Below are 17,354 nucleotides of genomic sequence, written 5' to 3'. Positions count from 1 at the left end.
GTAAACTATTCCTTTGGATTCTGGTGTCAATCTGATCTGTTTACTCGTACTACAATTAACCATCTAAATTCTACAAAATAGTTATAATACGCGTGGTAGCACCTTTCTTGTTAAGACTCGACAACATAATGAGACTAAATTATGAACTCATTTAAAATCCAGTGACTAGAAATTCTCGGAAATAATTCTTCAGTTCTTTGTATGTCCTTAACCAGTCGTGAAGGAGTCATTAATGACTTTATAATTACGATTTTAAGGTAACTGATACTAAATTAGAAATTAACTTTTACCAAACTTTATAGAGTATCAATTATTAAAGATGGTATTATAACAAACAAAAAGTTTGGTATCTATAAAACAATCTGTGTACAATCAAACTCCATTTATTATTTAAGTAAGTAATAATTTTGTAATTAGTGCAATTTCAAATTATTTAATTTGTTTAATATTGCAACGCCACTGCATGGGTCTGATCATAGATATTCTATTGTCTGCGCGATTAACTATTTCGTGGAAGAGCTCGCCACTCGATTTTGAATAAGCTGTATCTTAGATATTGTCATAGTTCTTCAATGTGAGGGCAGAACTGCTGACTTAAATACTGATAACTTCCGCATGCCTCAAATGCGGATCTCATCAGCTGTTGACAGATCAGGTAAGTAAGCTGGGTTACTTGACGTCTGTTTGACGAGAATTATTCTGATTTCAAAATGTTGGTGGAGTACGGCTAGGGAGTGAACCACATCCTATTGAAACCATTGTCTGTGTATCTGCAGATTTCGTAGGCGGCAAAAATTTCGGAAATTTCTAACACAAGTTGTAATAAGGTTCTCTCTTTAATGCTCTTGGTTAACAGTAACTGGATGCTCGTTTTCATTTTCAGCAAAATAAGGGCCAATAATTACATGTATAGATACAGCACATCAAATGATAACTCGTTCACTATGGAGTGGTTTCTCTACAATGATCTAGGTGCTCAAATTCAAGAAATACTCAACAAACTCAAGATAGACTCAAAACTTGTCTACAGTAAATTTCCTTTGTACGTTTATTTGCAACGTTTGTCCAATTTGAATGCGGTAAAGATAATCACTAACTGTCTTACTAATAAAACACTCGTATTCTAAGGTTATTCCGTATTTATATCTAGAATAGTTATCCTAAGTATAAGGTAAATATAATACTAAAATAATTTGTTACAAATAAACTCGGTATATGTTAATTATAATTATTCTCACTTTATTAAGAAATAATAGTTTGGTAATGTCGCAATCTTTTGCACAAATACATAGAACAACGACATATTGAGTGAAATATGTCAATTTTGATTTTTCTTTGAAACCGACAACTGACACCAAATATATCTTTTTCTTTATTTGTTATCTTATATGTTGAGTTTAAGTCTTTTAAAATTGCAAAAAAGTTGCAAAAAATTGCAAAAATTGCCAAGGTATTTTGAAAATGGATTTTTCTTTCTTTGAAAATTTTTCTTTTTCGTGTATTTTTCATCATGTTAATTAAATTATCAACTTCCTCGACAGCCGCAACACCTCTTAAACACATTTTTTTATTATATAGCTACTCAGCTACTCACAAAACAATACAAAAAATAATATATTCTTGTCACTGATGACTTTGACATTCATAAAATAGGTTATACCACCGTTATACTAGACTTAAACAAGGGTGTGGGTCAGTATAATCTTGGAATAAATTCTTATACCAAGTATAACCTATATCTAAGTTATTCCATGTTTATAGAATAAATTCTTATACCAAGTATAACCTATATCTAAGTTATTCCATGTTTATTGTTAGTGATTTTGCTTATACCTGATTTATTCTGAGTATAAGTTTTATACTTGTTTTATTAGTTATGCTGTAAGAGATTAGAATAGGCGACGTTTGTATGTTTCTGGTAAAAACTGCTTTTTATTAGTAGAACCCTTGTTTCACACAAAACATTATTCCGTCCATTTTCGTATACCGCTCTACTAAAAACACTTTCTTCTCAGTTGTGAGAACTATTTTCACGACGAATTTAATTATAAAGCACTGTTATTATGACAGTTAATGACAAATAATCCGAATCAAATAAATACATATTGCGAGTGCAATTTCACAGCCGTCTAAATTTCGGCACTGTTTATTTTGGCGAATATAGTAGGATCGTTTTAGACTGTCGCATAAGTAGTAAAAGTGTCTGTTCAGATTTGCCTCAGGTAGTCAGCGGTTCTCAAATTAAAAATGTACGGTTTTCTTAATTTGATAATACGACATTAGGGATTTTTTTAATAAAATAACTTTGTATTATGTTTTATAATAATTGAATATCATAATGTAAATTGATAAACATTGAGTATGAGTAGATAAGGAAGCGGGGTCCTGAATCACTTTGGTAACCTGTCCATCAGGGTCTCCGATGCGAAGGTATCGATGCCATGATTTGACCTTGGGGGTGTACAAGAAGTACAAGAAGTGATCGACAATGACCAGAGGGTTGTAAGAACTGGTCGCTTATCGCTTGATCTCTTCTTCTTCTCTCCCGAAGAAGTGATCGACAATGACCAGAGGGTCGTAAGAACTAGTCGCTTATCTCTAGATCTCTTCTTCTCAGCCGAAGAATTGTCACCTACGTTACCTGTATGTTTTTACACCTGTCTCACTTGTCTCTTCTTTGTCTTACCTGTCCTGAAGAAGTAAAAGAATCGGTCGACAATGACCAGAGGGGGTGTCTTTGAGTGGAACGGACCACCTTGTATGTCGAGTGCAAAACTCATCGCTTATCGCTTCATCTCCTCTTCTTTTCGTTAAATTTGTACAGGGTGATCGAAAAAATAAATTTTGTATTGAGACTTGGAAATATTTTAGGTGTTGTTGCGTCAAAATTTTTTTTTGTGTACGATGCTTAGATATATCTGTATAGCCTGCCTAGCCTAGCCTGCCTAGTCTTATCTTTACTTTTGAAACTTGTAGGAAAAGGAAAAATAACTATGTATCACATAAATGCTTTATTGTGTATATATATATTTTAATGATATATGTGGGTAGATGTAAATAAAACAATATTGGATTGATACTATAAATTTTATTTGTTTTGAAACAAGTTATTTATCTGATTAAAAATATACACTCTACTGTTATAATGTATATTTTTCTTAACCTGTCGATAATAGTCCCTCGTCACAGAATCCATGTAACTCGCTCTCACCAAGTTATCATGATGTGAAGAATGACCCCGTAATATTTGGGAATCGTACCGGTCCTTGTACCTGACCACTTCATTGGATACGATTCCATCCCTGATCTTCTGGAGGGATTCGCGGTTCTTTGGAATTACATGGTCTAAAGGCTGAAACATAAAAATAATTAATTAAGAAATATTAGTTTTACAAATACTACTACCTTTGTGTGTTATGATTTAGGCATGGTTTCGAAACAATACAAGTCAGATAATATGGCTCCATGCATCTCTAAAGAAGTTTGACAAAAACAAAAGAATTTTTTACAGTTTTCACACCATAACGTTCCATACATTTTGATGATAGAAGTAGTAGGTTGGGTGTATGGTATTATTTTTCTTCTTGTATTCGATTGTAATTTTATAAATCTTTTTTGGTCGGTAAAAACTTTTTCCCATGACAATTTACTTTTCTAAAGAAAAAAAACAGCTTTAATTACCGATATATTTTTTAAGTTATATGTGAAATAACTTACCACACCATAGAGGACCCATTTTAATTTGTAGATTAATCGGTTAAAGAAAACCTGATGTACAAAAATAGAAAGATAATTTAAAAAACAAACTTTTATTTATTACCAAAATAATAAATAAAGAATAAGGAACTTTTTTACTATCAAACGTATTTAAGAATTATTTATCATTGAAACCCCATGGTAAAGTGTCAGTGCTTAAAAAATTAACCATTCTTTTATCATCATATGGACTAAGTGCAACTTTTCTTTGAGTTATTGTATAGACGTCATGTTTTTTGGAGACAATAGAATTTTGGGAAACCTCTACAATTGTTTTTTTAAATAAACTTTTATAATAATCTTCATAAGTTAGTTCCTTTAAAGCTGATTTCTTAATTCCTTTTGCTTTTTTAATTTCCTGATCCTGATTTACAGTTTTTATCGTGTACATTTTTGAGCGCAATCCTATAAAATGTGTCATAATTTGACCTTTGTTTTCATCTTTCATCAAGCCCAATACTTTTTTATTCCTTAAGGGAATGTTATAGACATTATTTTCAGTGTACTCTGATGTGTCAAACTTATGAATATCCTCTTTAATATGAGCATATATATCATCAACAAAAAACTGATATATTAAACTATCTGTCTCCGTGTATAATAACTTGGCTTTATCTTGAAATTTTTTTTTAATATAATTATAATGGAAGTCATACAAAATTGTTTTCGAAATATCTAAAATACACATCCCAATGTAAATAGGTTTGTTAAAATTAATTTTCTGTTTTTGCATTTCAATTATTACCATATTTTCATCAAATATGGTACAACTATGAAAATTCGGTTGGGAAATGTAATAGTTAGCACCGTATTTACCACCCAGTTTGTTTACAATTTTTATATCCTTATATTTACGTACATTCTCTATACTTTTGCCATACGGAGCGTTTATAAAAAGTTTGAATAAATTTTTTTCAAATTCATTTTTGCTCTCCTTTCTCAATTCAATGTTTAAGTCAATATATTTCTTTAACCAAGGTGATTGTTTAAATTTTAGGCATCGATGAATCTTAGCAAGCTTCAGTCCCAAGCTAATAACTTGTTTTAAATACATATAATGAATAACATACTTCTTTTTATCATACAATGTCGTTAAGAGTTTTTTAATGGTAGAATTAGAAGTTGGTGGAGTTATGTGTTCTGGACACAATGGCAAATCTTTGTGTGAATTAAAAAGTTCTTTTGGATACTCAAGGTCCACTTCCAGCATGTATCCGTATTCACTATCATTGGGACAATTTAATATATTGTAATTGTAAATATCATTTAAGGGTATCCATTCAAATCCTCCATAAGGAAGGAAATAACTCATAGCTGAACCATATAGATTGTTCACATCAAAGTACATTGTATAAGAGGTCTCTTTACCAGGATTATATTTATCACCCATGTACTTATTGTTCGCTTCTGCATATCTGTTACTACATTGTGACACTCCTCCTCGTTTTGCTTTTTCAAAGAACAAAACCATTTCGATATCTGTTAAAAGCTCTAATTCTACATTTGTTACTTTTAACATGGCATCAAATGCTAACCCTGGTAAAGTAAAATAATGCAAACTATCTAAACCGTATGTTTTTAAACACATCAGTCTAAAGTTTTCAAAAATATCACTTAAAAGTAATACGTCAGTTTTTAAATATAATTCCGCGTACTCTTGCAAGTTTTTTATCTCAAACGTGTTCCAAACAGTGCATGCGTGTTGATAATCCTCATGAGTTATTCCTTCATTATTAATTTTACTAAAGAAACTATCAATAGGTGGCAAGCAAGTATCTTGCAACTTTTCCCAATTATCGAGGTATTCATATGGGAAAACACCTTTTCGTTTAACTAAATTAAATTTAAAATCATCTTCAAAGTACCTTCTCGTTATTTGTTTTTGATCATCATCTAGATTACAGGAAAGTTTATCTAATGAATCAGACATAAATCGAAACGAATCTATAAACCTAAAATTAATATTTGTATTTTGAATGTATTTGGTAAATGATATATACCTCTCTTTGTTTAGAGGAAGTAGTGATATATTACCTTTAACGTTATTATTAAGGCTTTTAATTAAAAAATGTGCGTCATAGCCAGAGAGATTATGAAATGCAATCGGAATTGTATGTGTATTTTGATAATTAGCATTACAAGATCTATGAGCAGCTCCTCGAAATTTTCCTGTAATATGACAATGATCTCTAACTTTATCCAATGGATCGACTATAGGTTTAGTGCAAATATGACAAACAAAACTCAAATTAAAATCATGTCTTTCTTTATCAGTTAATGGACCTAACTTGTTGAATTTTTGCAATAAATTTTCTCTAGTTATTCTCTTTGCTATCTTTTCAAGTTCTCTTACAAACCACACAAGACAGTCGTGACCGGTAAATGATTTATAGTATGATAAGGAATCATTATAAGAAGATTTAAAATAATAAGCTATACTAAAAGCTTCATGCTTTTGAGACAAATAAGTTTTTATATTAGGATCATTGTTATTGTCAATGCATTTTATAAGAATACTTTCTAGATCAGCATAAATAACAAAAGGAACAAGTTCTATATGTTTAAAATTTTTAAATTTCATAATATTATTCTTTTCTGTTGGTAAAACCATCTTAACTGAATTTGAATTAATACAGTCCTCTAAATGATTTTGTAAGAGTGCATCATTACTAAAATGATTAAAACATCTTTCACAAAACCATTTTTTGTTTCTAACATTTTTAACTTGTAGATTTACTAATCTTGAAAAATTTTTAATATAAGCAAAATGAAATAGATCTTTTCTACACAAAGGACCATCATCCTCATCACTACTATTATTATTTGTACTATTATCTTGAGAATGAATTAAAAGTAAATTAATACGAGGAGAAAAACTAGTCTTACTTAATAGCAAAGGTAAAATTTCCTTTCCTGTTCCTTTTGTTGTAAAAACATTTATTGAAAGTTTATTTAAATTTTCAAATTTAGGGATATCTTTTATGTCAATGGGAAAACTGATATTATGATACTTTAATATCTTACTAAAATGAGGATAAGATGAGGTTCGTGTAACATTGATTTTAGCGGGATGTAACGCTGCAACAATTGACCAGAGAAAACAATAAGGATCAGAATTTTTAATGTTAATTACACTCTTTGTATTGTTTATATATTTAGGTAATTTAACATAGGTGGAAATACCACTCAGTATTGGATTATACCTATTTATATTAACTTTTAAATGTAGAATCTGTGATAGTGCCCAACCACTATCTCTTTCTTGAAATTCCTCAAATTTTTTTAAAATCACATTAATACAATTAATTTTATACCAATCCTTGAGGTCTGTATTTTGGTCAATTGTTACATTTTTGGTTGAAAAATGTTTAATAGAGGTTTCACCATTTTGTGGTTTGATAAAAACACCATATAAAATCAAATTAACTTTTAAAAGACACGACAACAAACTTTTTCTAATTTGAATTGAAAAACTCCTAAAAGCTTTTTCCAAAAATATTTTGGGTTCTTTATATTTTAAATTGACTATTAGCCCTGTTTTTATTCTACTATTAAAACAAGATTCCACATCCTGCCACAATAAACACCTTTTAAGAGTTTTTCTAGCATTTAGTCTGTTCTTAAAGTTTTCAAGATATGTTTTAAGAATAGTTAAATTTGCTTCTATACAGTGAAAATTTTTAACACAAGAAACCCTATTCTTTAAACATTTATTCAAAATAAAAATTTGTTTTTTCAAATATCTTATTACGTTTCGTAAATCAGATTTTCTCTTAATTAATCTACTTACCGATTCCATCTTCTCTACAATCTGGTTGGAAAGTTCATCGACTACTTGCTGACTCATTTTTTTTTCACTAGTAACTGGTTCAACTTAACTTGGTAACTTTCGAATGCACAAATAAAACCCAAATATTAGGATGCTCTCCAATTTATACTTATCCAGTAAAAAAAAATCAATTGACGTATTTCTGTAACTTGTTATTCAACGTGATTATATTTTAGGATCAAAAAGTTTAAATTTATCAATAATTCTGCAAACTAGTTGTTATTAAACGTGATTGTATTTTTATAGGTCAGAAAGATCAAATCTGATACAGATAAGTTGTTATTCAATGTGACTGCATTTTTATGGGTCAAAAGATTAAATCTGACGCAAATAAGATGTTGTTCAACGTGACTGCATTTTTATGGGTCAAAAGGGTTAACTCTGATGTAAATAAGTTATTTGCAATGTTTTAAAATTACAAAGTCAGTTTAATGTTAAATTGTTTTTTTTCTCAGTTTCTTGTTATAAATATAGACAGTCGTTTAAGACTAATCCAATTGTAAGTAGCAAGCAGTGAACAAACAACATCAAGAATGGCAACAGTACCCTGTCAGTTGGTAATTTTAACTGAAGATCCGGTTCATTTTCCTATTGAAACGGCTTTCCTTATTATAAAGGAATTGTTTGTGTAAGTATTGAGTTTATTATTTATACACTTTTTTCCTTGTTTATTTCACCATATTTGCATTTGATTTTATTGTTTATCTAAAATAATTTTATACATAATTTTATTTTGTTTTACCTCTTGATATTTTACTAATTTATCTAATTTCTTTTTTCTATATTCTATCTATGTATTTTTTATTCTAATGATCGTATTTTAATAACATTTTTATTTATGATTGTTTAATTTCGTTAAATTTTAGATATGGTGTCAAAGAGGTGTCTCTTAAGGGAAGTAAAATATTTGTGAGTCTCAGCTATACACCCAATAGCAAAAGTCTTAAAAAGAAATTTGGGAATCTTCCGGTTCGGTATATGAGGACCAAAGTAAAGACAGAGCAAGAATTCCAAATTTTAGAGAATGTCGTAAAACGATACAGATTTAACTTGTTGGACGATGAATTGGAAGAGTTTGAGCGACATCAACAAGTCCAAAAGCAGCTTGGGTTGAAGAGACCACTATACATACAAGAGGCACCGGATGAGGCTCTTGCCTCAACATCAAGCAAGAAGCAAAGAACGGTTCCTCCAAGTACAATAGTACATATAGAAGAAGAATGTGATGAGAATGATCTGAATATAGATCATTTTCTAAGTCAAAGGACATAATAAACAAGTAAGTGCTTTCTGCTTCCCACTAGAAAAAAAAGGTAACTAGTATATATTTTATTTCAGATATGTGTTGGTATTGGAATGAAGATTGAGCGAGAGGAAAATATTTTTGTATGTATATCTGTGTATATATTTTTATAGATTATAATAAAATACTTTTTAATAATATCTCTTTATTTATTTATTACTTACAACTTTTATTCTAATAAAAAATATTGATCAATTTTTTTTCTATATCGACCATTCTTTATTTCACTGTCTTTAAAAATTGATAAGAATCCATAATTCTCTTTCCAGTATATCGAACATATTTTTTTTAAATCTTCAAAAGTCATATCTGTTCCGACGTGGTCATTGTAAATGTGTTTTAGGTTTAAATCGTCTTGTTTGAATACAATTAAAATATTTGCATTGTCTCTTATAAGGTGTTTAGGTATTTTTGCATAACTCTGACTCAAATAAAATGGATCCACCTGAGAATGTCGAGACATGCTAAAGTATTCTCGAATAACATCTTGGTTGTCACAAGCAACATCATCAAAGATAAAAATTGAATTGGGCTTCGCTTCAGATGGGTGCATTATATCCGTACTTCCACTGTAAGTATAATATCCTATTCCTTTAATTGGTTCTAGCAAAGTTTCTAAATATTTGTACTTTGGTTGCATTAATGATTTTGAGTAAATATACACATTTTCAAATTTTAATCCATTAGCATGTTCCAATAGACTTATCATCACATTGGTCTTACCACAATTTGAAGGGCCAACTATAAGACATCGAATAGTTGAAGGGAACAAAATTCCATGCTTTTTAAACTTATTCTCAATTGGTTCCAATAAATTATTCTCCACATCAAGCGTAGTCTTTTGTTTTACAAGCTTCATGTCTGGTATCAATTTAAAAATAAATGTCTTGTGTGTATCTATTAATAAAAGACTATTTTTAATTTTTATTTTTTTATTGTCAACACTTTCTACAATATTTATACCAATAATGAATATTAAATACATTGTTTAGAGCACATTGTAAATTTTCATTGTTATCAATGAAAATTGGTGATATGGTGATTGGCATTTTTGTGATATGAGTATCACAAAAATGCCAAGATTGCCAATTTAAACCATGGTTTTGAACACATTGTTGTTCGATACATTTTATATATGACTTATTTATCATTGCTTCTGTTACTGGTAAAACAACCATTCTGTGTATAATGTTTTTTGTAGTAGGATCTAAAATAGCAATTTCCCTACAAAGAAATACATCTTCCCCAGGAAAAGAGAAACCTTGGATATCCACAATGAACATGTTTTCACTCTCTCGATATTCTCTAACAACAAACAAAATCTTGCAAGTGTCTTGCAAGTCTTTTACATATTTTTCTATCCCCTCTTTATTATATTGCGTCACTTTTATCTATCCATGAGTTGTGAGAACTATCAAAACCTAACCACTTGACAAAAATTTTATTTTTCTTTCTCTTTAATACCTTTTCAACTAAATAACTGTCTTTATGTTTAACTTTTTGTAACTGGTCCTTATAAAATCCCCCAAGAATTTCTTCACCTTTATAGTCTTTTAAATAATATGTAATAGGGTTTCCCAGTTTTATTTTATAAACAGTGAAAATTTCATTAGACCAATTTGGATTGTATTTTTTGTCAAAAACTCCTCGATGTTTTGAAATGCGTACATGATCACCAATATGAAATTTTTGACTTTCCAAATCGACAATTTTAATGTGATTGTATACAGTGTTTAACAATAGTTTTTCATGCTTCTTCTTAACATCCACTGGCTTCATTCCTATTGTTCTGTGAACTTTATTGTTGTATTCAATAACAACTTGTTGTAAATTATCAATCCATTTGTAGGTACCGTTGAAACTAAACTGTTTCCAAATCATTGATTTAATCGTGCGAATAACTCGCTCAGCAATCGCAGCCTTTTTCTCACTGTATACATTGTAATGATTAATATTATATTTTTTCATCAATTTTTTCATATGTGGATTAAAAAATTCAGTTCCCATATCTGTTTGAAGATTATTTGGTTTTTGCTGTTTAAACACATACTCCATACATTTGGCTACTTCAACACCTGATTTATTTTTTAGTGGTAAAGCCCATAAAAATTTTGAAAAACAATTTATTACAAACAAAATATATTTGAAATTTCTGTTTGTATTTGAATATTTTTGCATATCAATCAAGTCGGCTTGGAACAAATCATTAAGAGATTTTATAATAATTCTTCGTCTTTTAAAGTTAATTCTTGCAGGTTTGTGTAACTCATTAACGATATCTCTTTTAACAGACATGATATTTATTCTATAATGTTTGCCTCTTTTAGTTCTTCAATAATTGAATTTATTTCATTTGTATGTACTGTATGGCCAGCTAGCTGTGAAGATAGTAATAAACGTAATCGCTCTACAAGTTCATTTGGATCATCCCAGTGGACGTAATCGATTTTATTGTTGTTTACTTCCATAACCAATCCTTTACCTTCTGTTATTGGTGCAATTATTTTTTTATATTTTTCTAATCTACTACCATCTATCTGTTTACTTGATCTGTAATGCCTTCTGTGAGCATTCGTCGCTACAACTATCTTTTTATAGTTATTCTCATCTTCATCTGTAAAACTAGCTGGATATTTCATAAACAAAAGCTCATATAAACCTGGTGTTCCCCTGTACCTTTTCTTTTTTAAAAGAATATCAGCACCATCTAAATCTATTTCAGAATTCCCAATCAGTAGCTTTTCAGATGTTTCATCAAATCGAATTCCATATTTATGATCAAATTCTTTGTTTAGAACATCAGCGTGCATATTTGTAATATATTTCCTAGGCAATGGATCATATTGATCCCAGTAGTCTACACGCGCCTGGTTAGCAATATCTTCAAATCGATTTTCAGAGTGTTTATCATTTTTAATCTGTTCTTTTATATCATCCACTTCAATGTTGTCCAATATCGATTGTTTGATTTCACTTGTTTCAAAGTCAGTAGTTTCATTATCGTCATCATCGTTTTTAATGTACCTTAAAGGTTCATCGTTTTTTGTTTCATTTTCTGGACTGGAATTTTGTGAACTATTTAACTTGTTCTCGATATTTTTCAAGTGTTTTGTAATTGGATTAAATAAATCTTCTTGGATTATTTGTCCTTGTTTTAATTGTCTTAATTTACTTTGGATGTTTCTCCGTTTAGTTATAAGTTGTCTTTTCAAATCTTTATTCATCGTAAAATGTAGGTATTCGCTTAACTTCTGAACAGCTCTGGATCAGGTCCCGAACAGGTCCTGATCAGCTTTGAAAAGGTCTTGAACAGGTCTTGAACAGGTCTCGAACAGGTCTTGAACAGGTCTTGAACAGGTCCTGATCAGCTTTGAACAGGTCTTGAACAGGTCTCGAACAGGTCTTGAACAGGTCTCGAACAGGTCTTGAACAGGTCTTGAACAGCTTTGAACAGGTCTTGAACAGGTCTTGAACAGGTCTTGAACAGGTCTTGAACAGGTCTTGAACAGGTCTTGAACAGGTCTTGAACAGCTTTGAACAGGTCTTGAACAGGTCCTGATCAGCTTTGAACAGGTCTTGAACAGGTCCTGATCAGCTTTGAACAGGTCTTGAACAGCTTTCAGATTTGGTACTAGTCTAGCCCCCAATTAGACACTTATGTTTAACATCAACAAGGTTATGAAAATATTTATTGTGTACAGGGTGTTAAATAAGAGTAAACTTTTTTTTTAACTTTTTATTTATACTTAAAAACCCAAAGTACAGATTTGCTTCATTAGATGAACTACAGTTAAAACATTTGAACTACATTGGTTAGAGGATTATAATTAACAATACGGTCATGTATAATTATACAATAAGCAGTTGTGTTAGCTGGTATATTCTTATTAGTTTCTATTTCTATTCTCATATCGACACTTCCTGATTTAATTGATTCATTTTGTCTGCTGCAATCAATAACAAATATCGGAGCAACAGCACAGAATTGTAACATAGTAAGGCATGGATCTCCTATGGATTTGTAATAGTACGACGGTTGAAATTGTGCGTACATTTCATATGCAAGGGCATAATGTCTTTTACTAAAGTTCAAGTTCAAATTGTCATACGGGTACATTTCAGAATTTAGAAATAGCTTTAAGTTTGTAAGATTACAGTGATCAAAATAGCTGTTCTCTTCTTTTATTGCATTCTTTTTGGCAGTTTGTAATGCAAACAAAACAAATCGTGGTCTCTCCAATAGACTGGTAGTTTTTACATTCCAGTTAAATTTCATTCTCTGAGGCAGTAGAGGAATTTCATGATATTCCCAGCTTCTATATGCAAGCTCCAAACTGGACCCATTTTCAATAAATTTATATAAACGTAACTTTTCTGAATCGGACACTTGAATATGAGGCATTTTCCATATTAATTTAAATATTTCCACTTTTGGTTTCAGTTCAGTTTCTACTGTAGACATTACTGCATTTAAATCAGTTGAACTTCTTATCAATACGAGTTCTTGGCGTATGTTAATAAGAATTTTTGTAAAATCTTCAAAAAATCCAAGTACAAGTTTGAGTGGAATACAAACATTAAAATTTCCTGCTTTATCAGCAACTGTTGGTGTGTCATTAATACTCCAACCTATACAGTTGTATCGATTAGATTCAGTTTGTGTGAACGAAGCATAGTTTTTCATTGTCGTTGTTATACCTAAATTTCTCACTCTATCTATTACACAGCCTCCAATTTCATATCGTATTTCATCAAATAAATGCATCAAACCATTATTAATAAAGCGCAAAGTATTGCTTTCTTTCCCATCATTCGTTAAACGTCCTTCAATATACAGATAACTCTCAGAAGGTAGGGTGTATATATCTTGAGTCTGAATTGGTATTCTTATTTCATCACAATGATTAAAAGTTGCATTGGCATAGGGTAAATGACTGTGCATTTCTCGCCTCACAACTGAATTGTCAACCAATACACGATCTCCAATATTTAAAATGTTAAAACTCATATTCACTCTTCTTACAAGTACACCTCAAGAAAATCCCTAGTATTCTAGTATTAATAAAAAACTTTATTCTACACCAAGTATTTCTTTTCTTTTTCCCTGTCACTGTCGTTGTTGTGTTTTATTTTAAATCCTAGTGAGGTTAAAAAGACTTTGTTTTCTGTTGTCAACGGTTTGAGAGTCTGCTTGTCACTAATGTTTTTATCAACACTCTTAATATTATATACACTGTCCACACCTGGATTAAATTTGCTACAGTTGTAAATTAAAACCATTATTTATACTTTATTTAAATGTAGTCTTAACGTAATAACTTCTCGTGTGAAATTAACAAGATTACCGTCCTGGTCAACTATTTTAATGAAAATTTCATCAATATATCTATTTGTGACAGGTAAATAAATTACCTTTTTTGGAATTTCCACAATTTTGTAACCCGGTAAGACATTTGGATAAAACATGTGGATGATATGACCTTGGTTTTCATTGACGTATGAATTAGTGATTAGATTACATTCCACACAAATAGAATTAACCTTTGTGATATGCACAGGATTCTCAGCTACGTGAGTCTTTAAAGGTGAGAGCCGTTTTGGTGTAAATCCCAATAAGGGAGCAATGGTATTTGGTTTTTCAAAATGGATTACTTTGTTGCTTTTTATTTCACATTTGAGTGTATTTTTATTAATTCTCAATATCAAACTTGTAGGTTGATCTATATTATGATTTTTTCTAGGCACACCTTTACCAATTGTATTATTTTTTTCTTGACTCTTTCCTTTATTAATTTCTGTATCATCTTTATCTGGTGTTTGATCTACTTTTAATTCTAATTCAGTTATTTTTTCAGTTAAATAATTTGAAAGATCTTCGACTTCATAAGAACCATGTGGAATCGTTATATCGTAACCATCTATATAAAACTTGTTGTTTGTTTGGTCTTCATTTGGAATTGTATTGTATGACATGAAATCTATTAAACCTAGTACATACTGTTCATTTTCGTTTAAAATAATTGGTGGGTAAATTTTTGTTGATAACACCGATTCTCTTCCAGATAACACAAAAGTGTACGACATGTTCAAACGATAATCATAGAGTAAATAAAAGAATATTCTTTTAAAAAGGGTATTTATTTAAAAAATCTAAACACAATTGTCCACAATTTACAGTGTTATAAGTTTGATAAATTTTATGATTATAAACAATTTGAGAATAACCATTTGAATTAAAGTATGATATAGCTTCCAACGGTGGTCTCAGATTACCAAAACTATCAAAATATACGACTTTGGATTTATTCTTCTTGTAAGCTGTCCAATGAGTTCCAGGACCGTCTTTATTGTCTAAATTAATAATTCCACTCTCATGTTGCCAAATTTTTTTCGGAAACCCATTTCTCATCATTACACCTCTAAAATGTGGGATTTTCATTAATTTTGCATATTTTTGTAACTCTACATTTGTCAAAGCATGTTTTGGAATTTTTATTTGATTCATTTTCTTATTCATAAAAAAATACCCATTCCACTTTTATATGGTTTCAAGTATAAACCTTTTCCAATTGCCAGTGCTTCCATTTTACGATTATGACGTTGTTTTTCGAGTAAATCTTCTTTAGCTGCTTTTGCGTCGTTAATAGTTTTCACGATAGCTGATGTACCCCCAGCAATAGTGCCCAATGCGCTCAACCCAGCAAATATCGGTATTAGAGGTAATATACCCCCAGTTTTTGGAACTTGGATTACTCGACCACGTGGTTTTTTAATGTTTTTGTAGGATTTCACAATTCGTAATGCTTGTTGAATAGCTTCCCTTAACGTTCTTGGTTTGCTTTCCAATAGTTTCTTTCTAATGTCTCGAATTACTCTCAATAAACTAAATGACTTTTGCTTTAAAATTTTTCTTTTAGAAGATGAGGAGGAGGATGTGACCTTTCTTTTAGTGCTGTTTCTTGTCTTTTTCTTATTACCAACCATCTTGACTGTTTCCAACCAACTACCCATAATACACACAACAACAAGTCTTTATTAAAAAAAAAACGACAATAGAAAATAGAGCATATATTAATTATTATTGATTACATAAAAAATTTTTAAAATCACTGTCTTCTAACGTGGTTGATTCCTTCGATTGGAAATGGTAGCGGTCTCCTTCTTAGTGGGTAATCGGCATCCCTATGGGGTTCGAAATGGTTAAGCCTCCCTAGTTGTTGTGCTTGAACACCCTCATCTCTTTGCCGATACCTACTAAATTCTCTCGTGAAGAGTCTTGTCCTGGCATTGTCTCTTTGCTTACCATGGAATTCAACAACACAACTCTTAACTCCCATTTCACTGTTTTACTTTTTCGCTGTTGAACTGTTAACACACAGCTTATTACCAACTCAGACTGAATTAGTATCACTGACTAACTGATAGATCAATTTAAAATTAACCGAATTTAAATAGTAAGAATAAAAAAATATATATTAACGTAATTGACTGACCTATTTGACCTTTATTGCAATGCAGAAAATAGTACAAAACATGTTTATCATTAAAACGTTTATTATTCCAAAATTAATTTATCATTATCTAAATAAAATGTGCTTATCTGCATATAATGTATTTTGGTGACCTATTTGACCTAAAAATGCATTGACGTCAGCGTTATCGTTAAATATGTTTATTGTATGTATAATGTGTTTTCGATGAAGAAATAAAAATTTAATCACGTTGCATAGCGTGTTGTAGATTTGCGTCAATGTATTTTTTTTTTAAATGTAGTAAAAATACTTCGTGACCAATTTTATTTATATTACAAATCACATAAAATTATTTTTTATATTTATACATTATATCTTATTTTTTTAATTGCTTGGTCATCCATAGTATCGTTATCGTCGTCACGTTTTCTTTTTTGAGTATTGTTCAATATTTCGTTTACATCATTTTTTGGCTTTTTAGCACCCATAATATTTTCATCACTTATTTTCCGTTTTTCCGTTTTTCTTGTGTCTCCTCTGTTTATAGAGTCAACAGCGAACTCATTTGAAATGTCTACATCCATATCATCTCTAATTTCTTTTGCTCTTTTATGATTTAAAAGCTTTTGTTGTATTTTTTGTTTATTTCTGTGCTGGATATTTTGTTTGCGTTTACTTGATTTGGAAATAGTTAATCCTTGGAGTAATAAAGTACAATGGTCTATATTTTCAGTTAGTTTTTCTAAATTATTGTTAGCTTTGTTCAATTCTTTATTACAACTTTTTGTTACAGCTTTATATTTAGTAGAACCTAGACCCATACCTAATTTCACTTTTGCTTTCATTGCACCAGCTACACCAAGTGCTGCCAATTTTTCGGAAAATGCTGTATTTTTCGTTTGAAACTGTTCAAGAGCTTTTTCACCTAGAATCTTATCAGCCTTATGTCGTTCGGATAGATCTTTATTTTGAGAATATGCAATATCATGTTCAC

The 17,354-nt window shown here is 30.3% G+C and overlaps 1 protein-coding gene across 1 annotated transcript; it reads right to left on the bottom strand.

The window, feature by feature from the left end:
• Positions 1–4,406: 4,406 nt before the first annotated feature.
• LOC140446480 (uncharacterized) lies at positions 4,407–6,367 on the bottom strand. The gene is made up of 2 exons (XM_072539034.1): positions 4,827–6,367; positions 4,407–4,431 (listed from the first exon to the last, which is right to left on the bottom strand). The coding sequence occupies exons 1-2, from the start codon at positions 6,365–6,367 to the stop codon at positions 4,407–4,409; spliced, it is 1,566 nt and encodes a 521-aa protein (XP_072395135.1).
• Positions 6,368–17,354: the final 10,987 nt, after the last annotated feature.

This window comes from Diabrotica undecimpunctata, chromosome 7 (assembly GCF_040954645.1).
Source record: "Diabrotica undecimpunctata isolate CICGRU chromosome 7, icDiaUnde3, whole genome shotgun sequence".
In the NCBI taxonomy this organism is placed as follows: Eukaryota; Metazoa; Arthropoda; class Insecta; order Coleoptera; family Chrysomelidae; genus Diabrotica; species Diabrotica undecimpunctata.
Note: the sequence above shows the minus strand (reverse complement) of the source record. Positions and strands in the feature narration are given on the sequence as shown.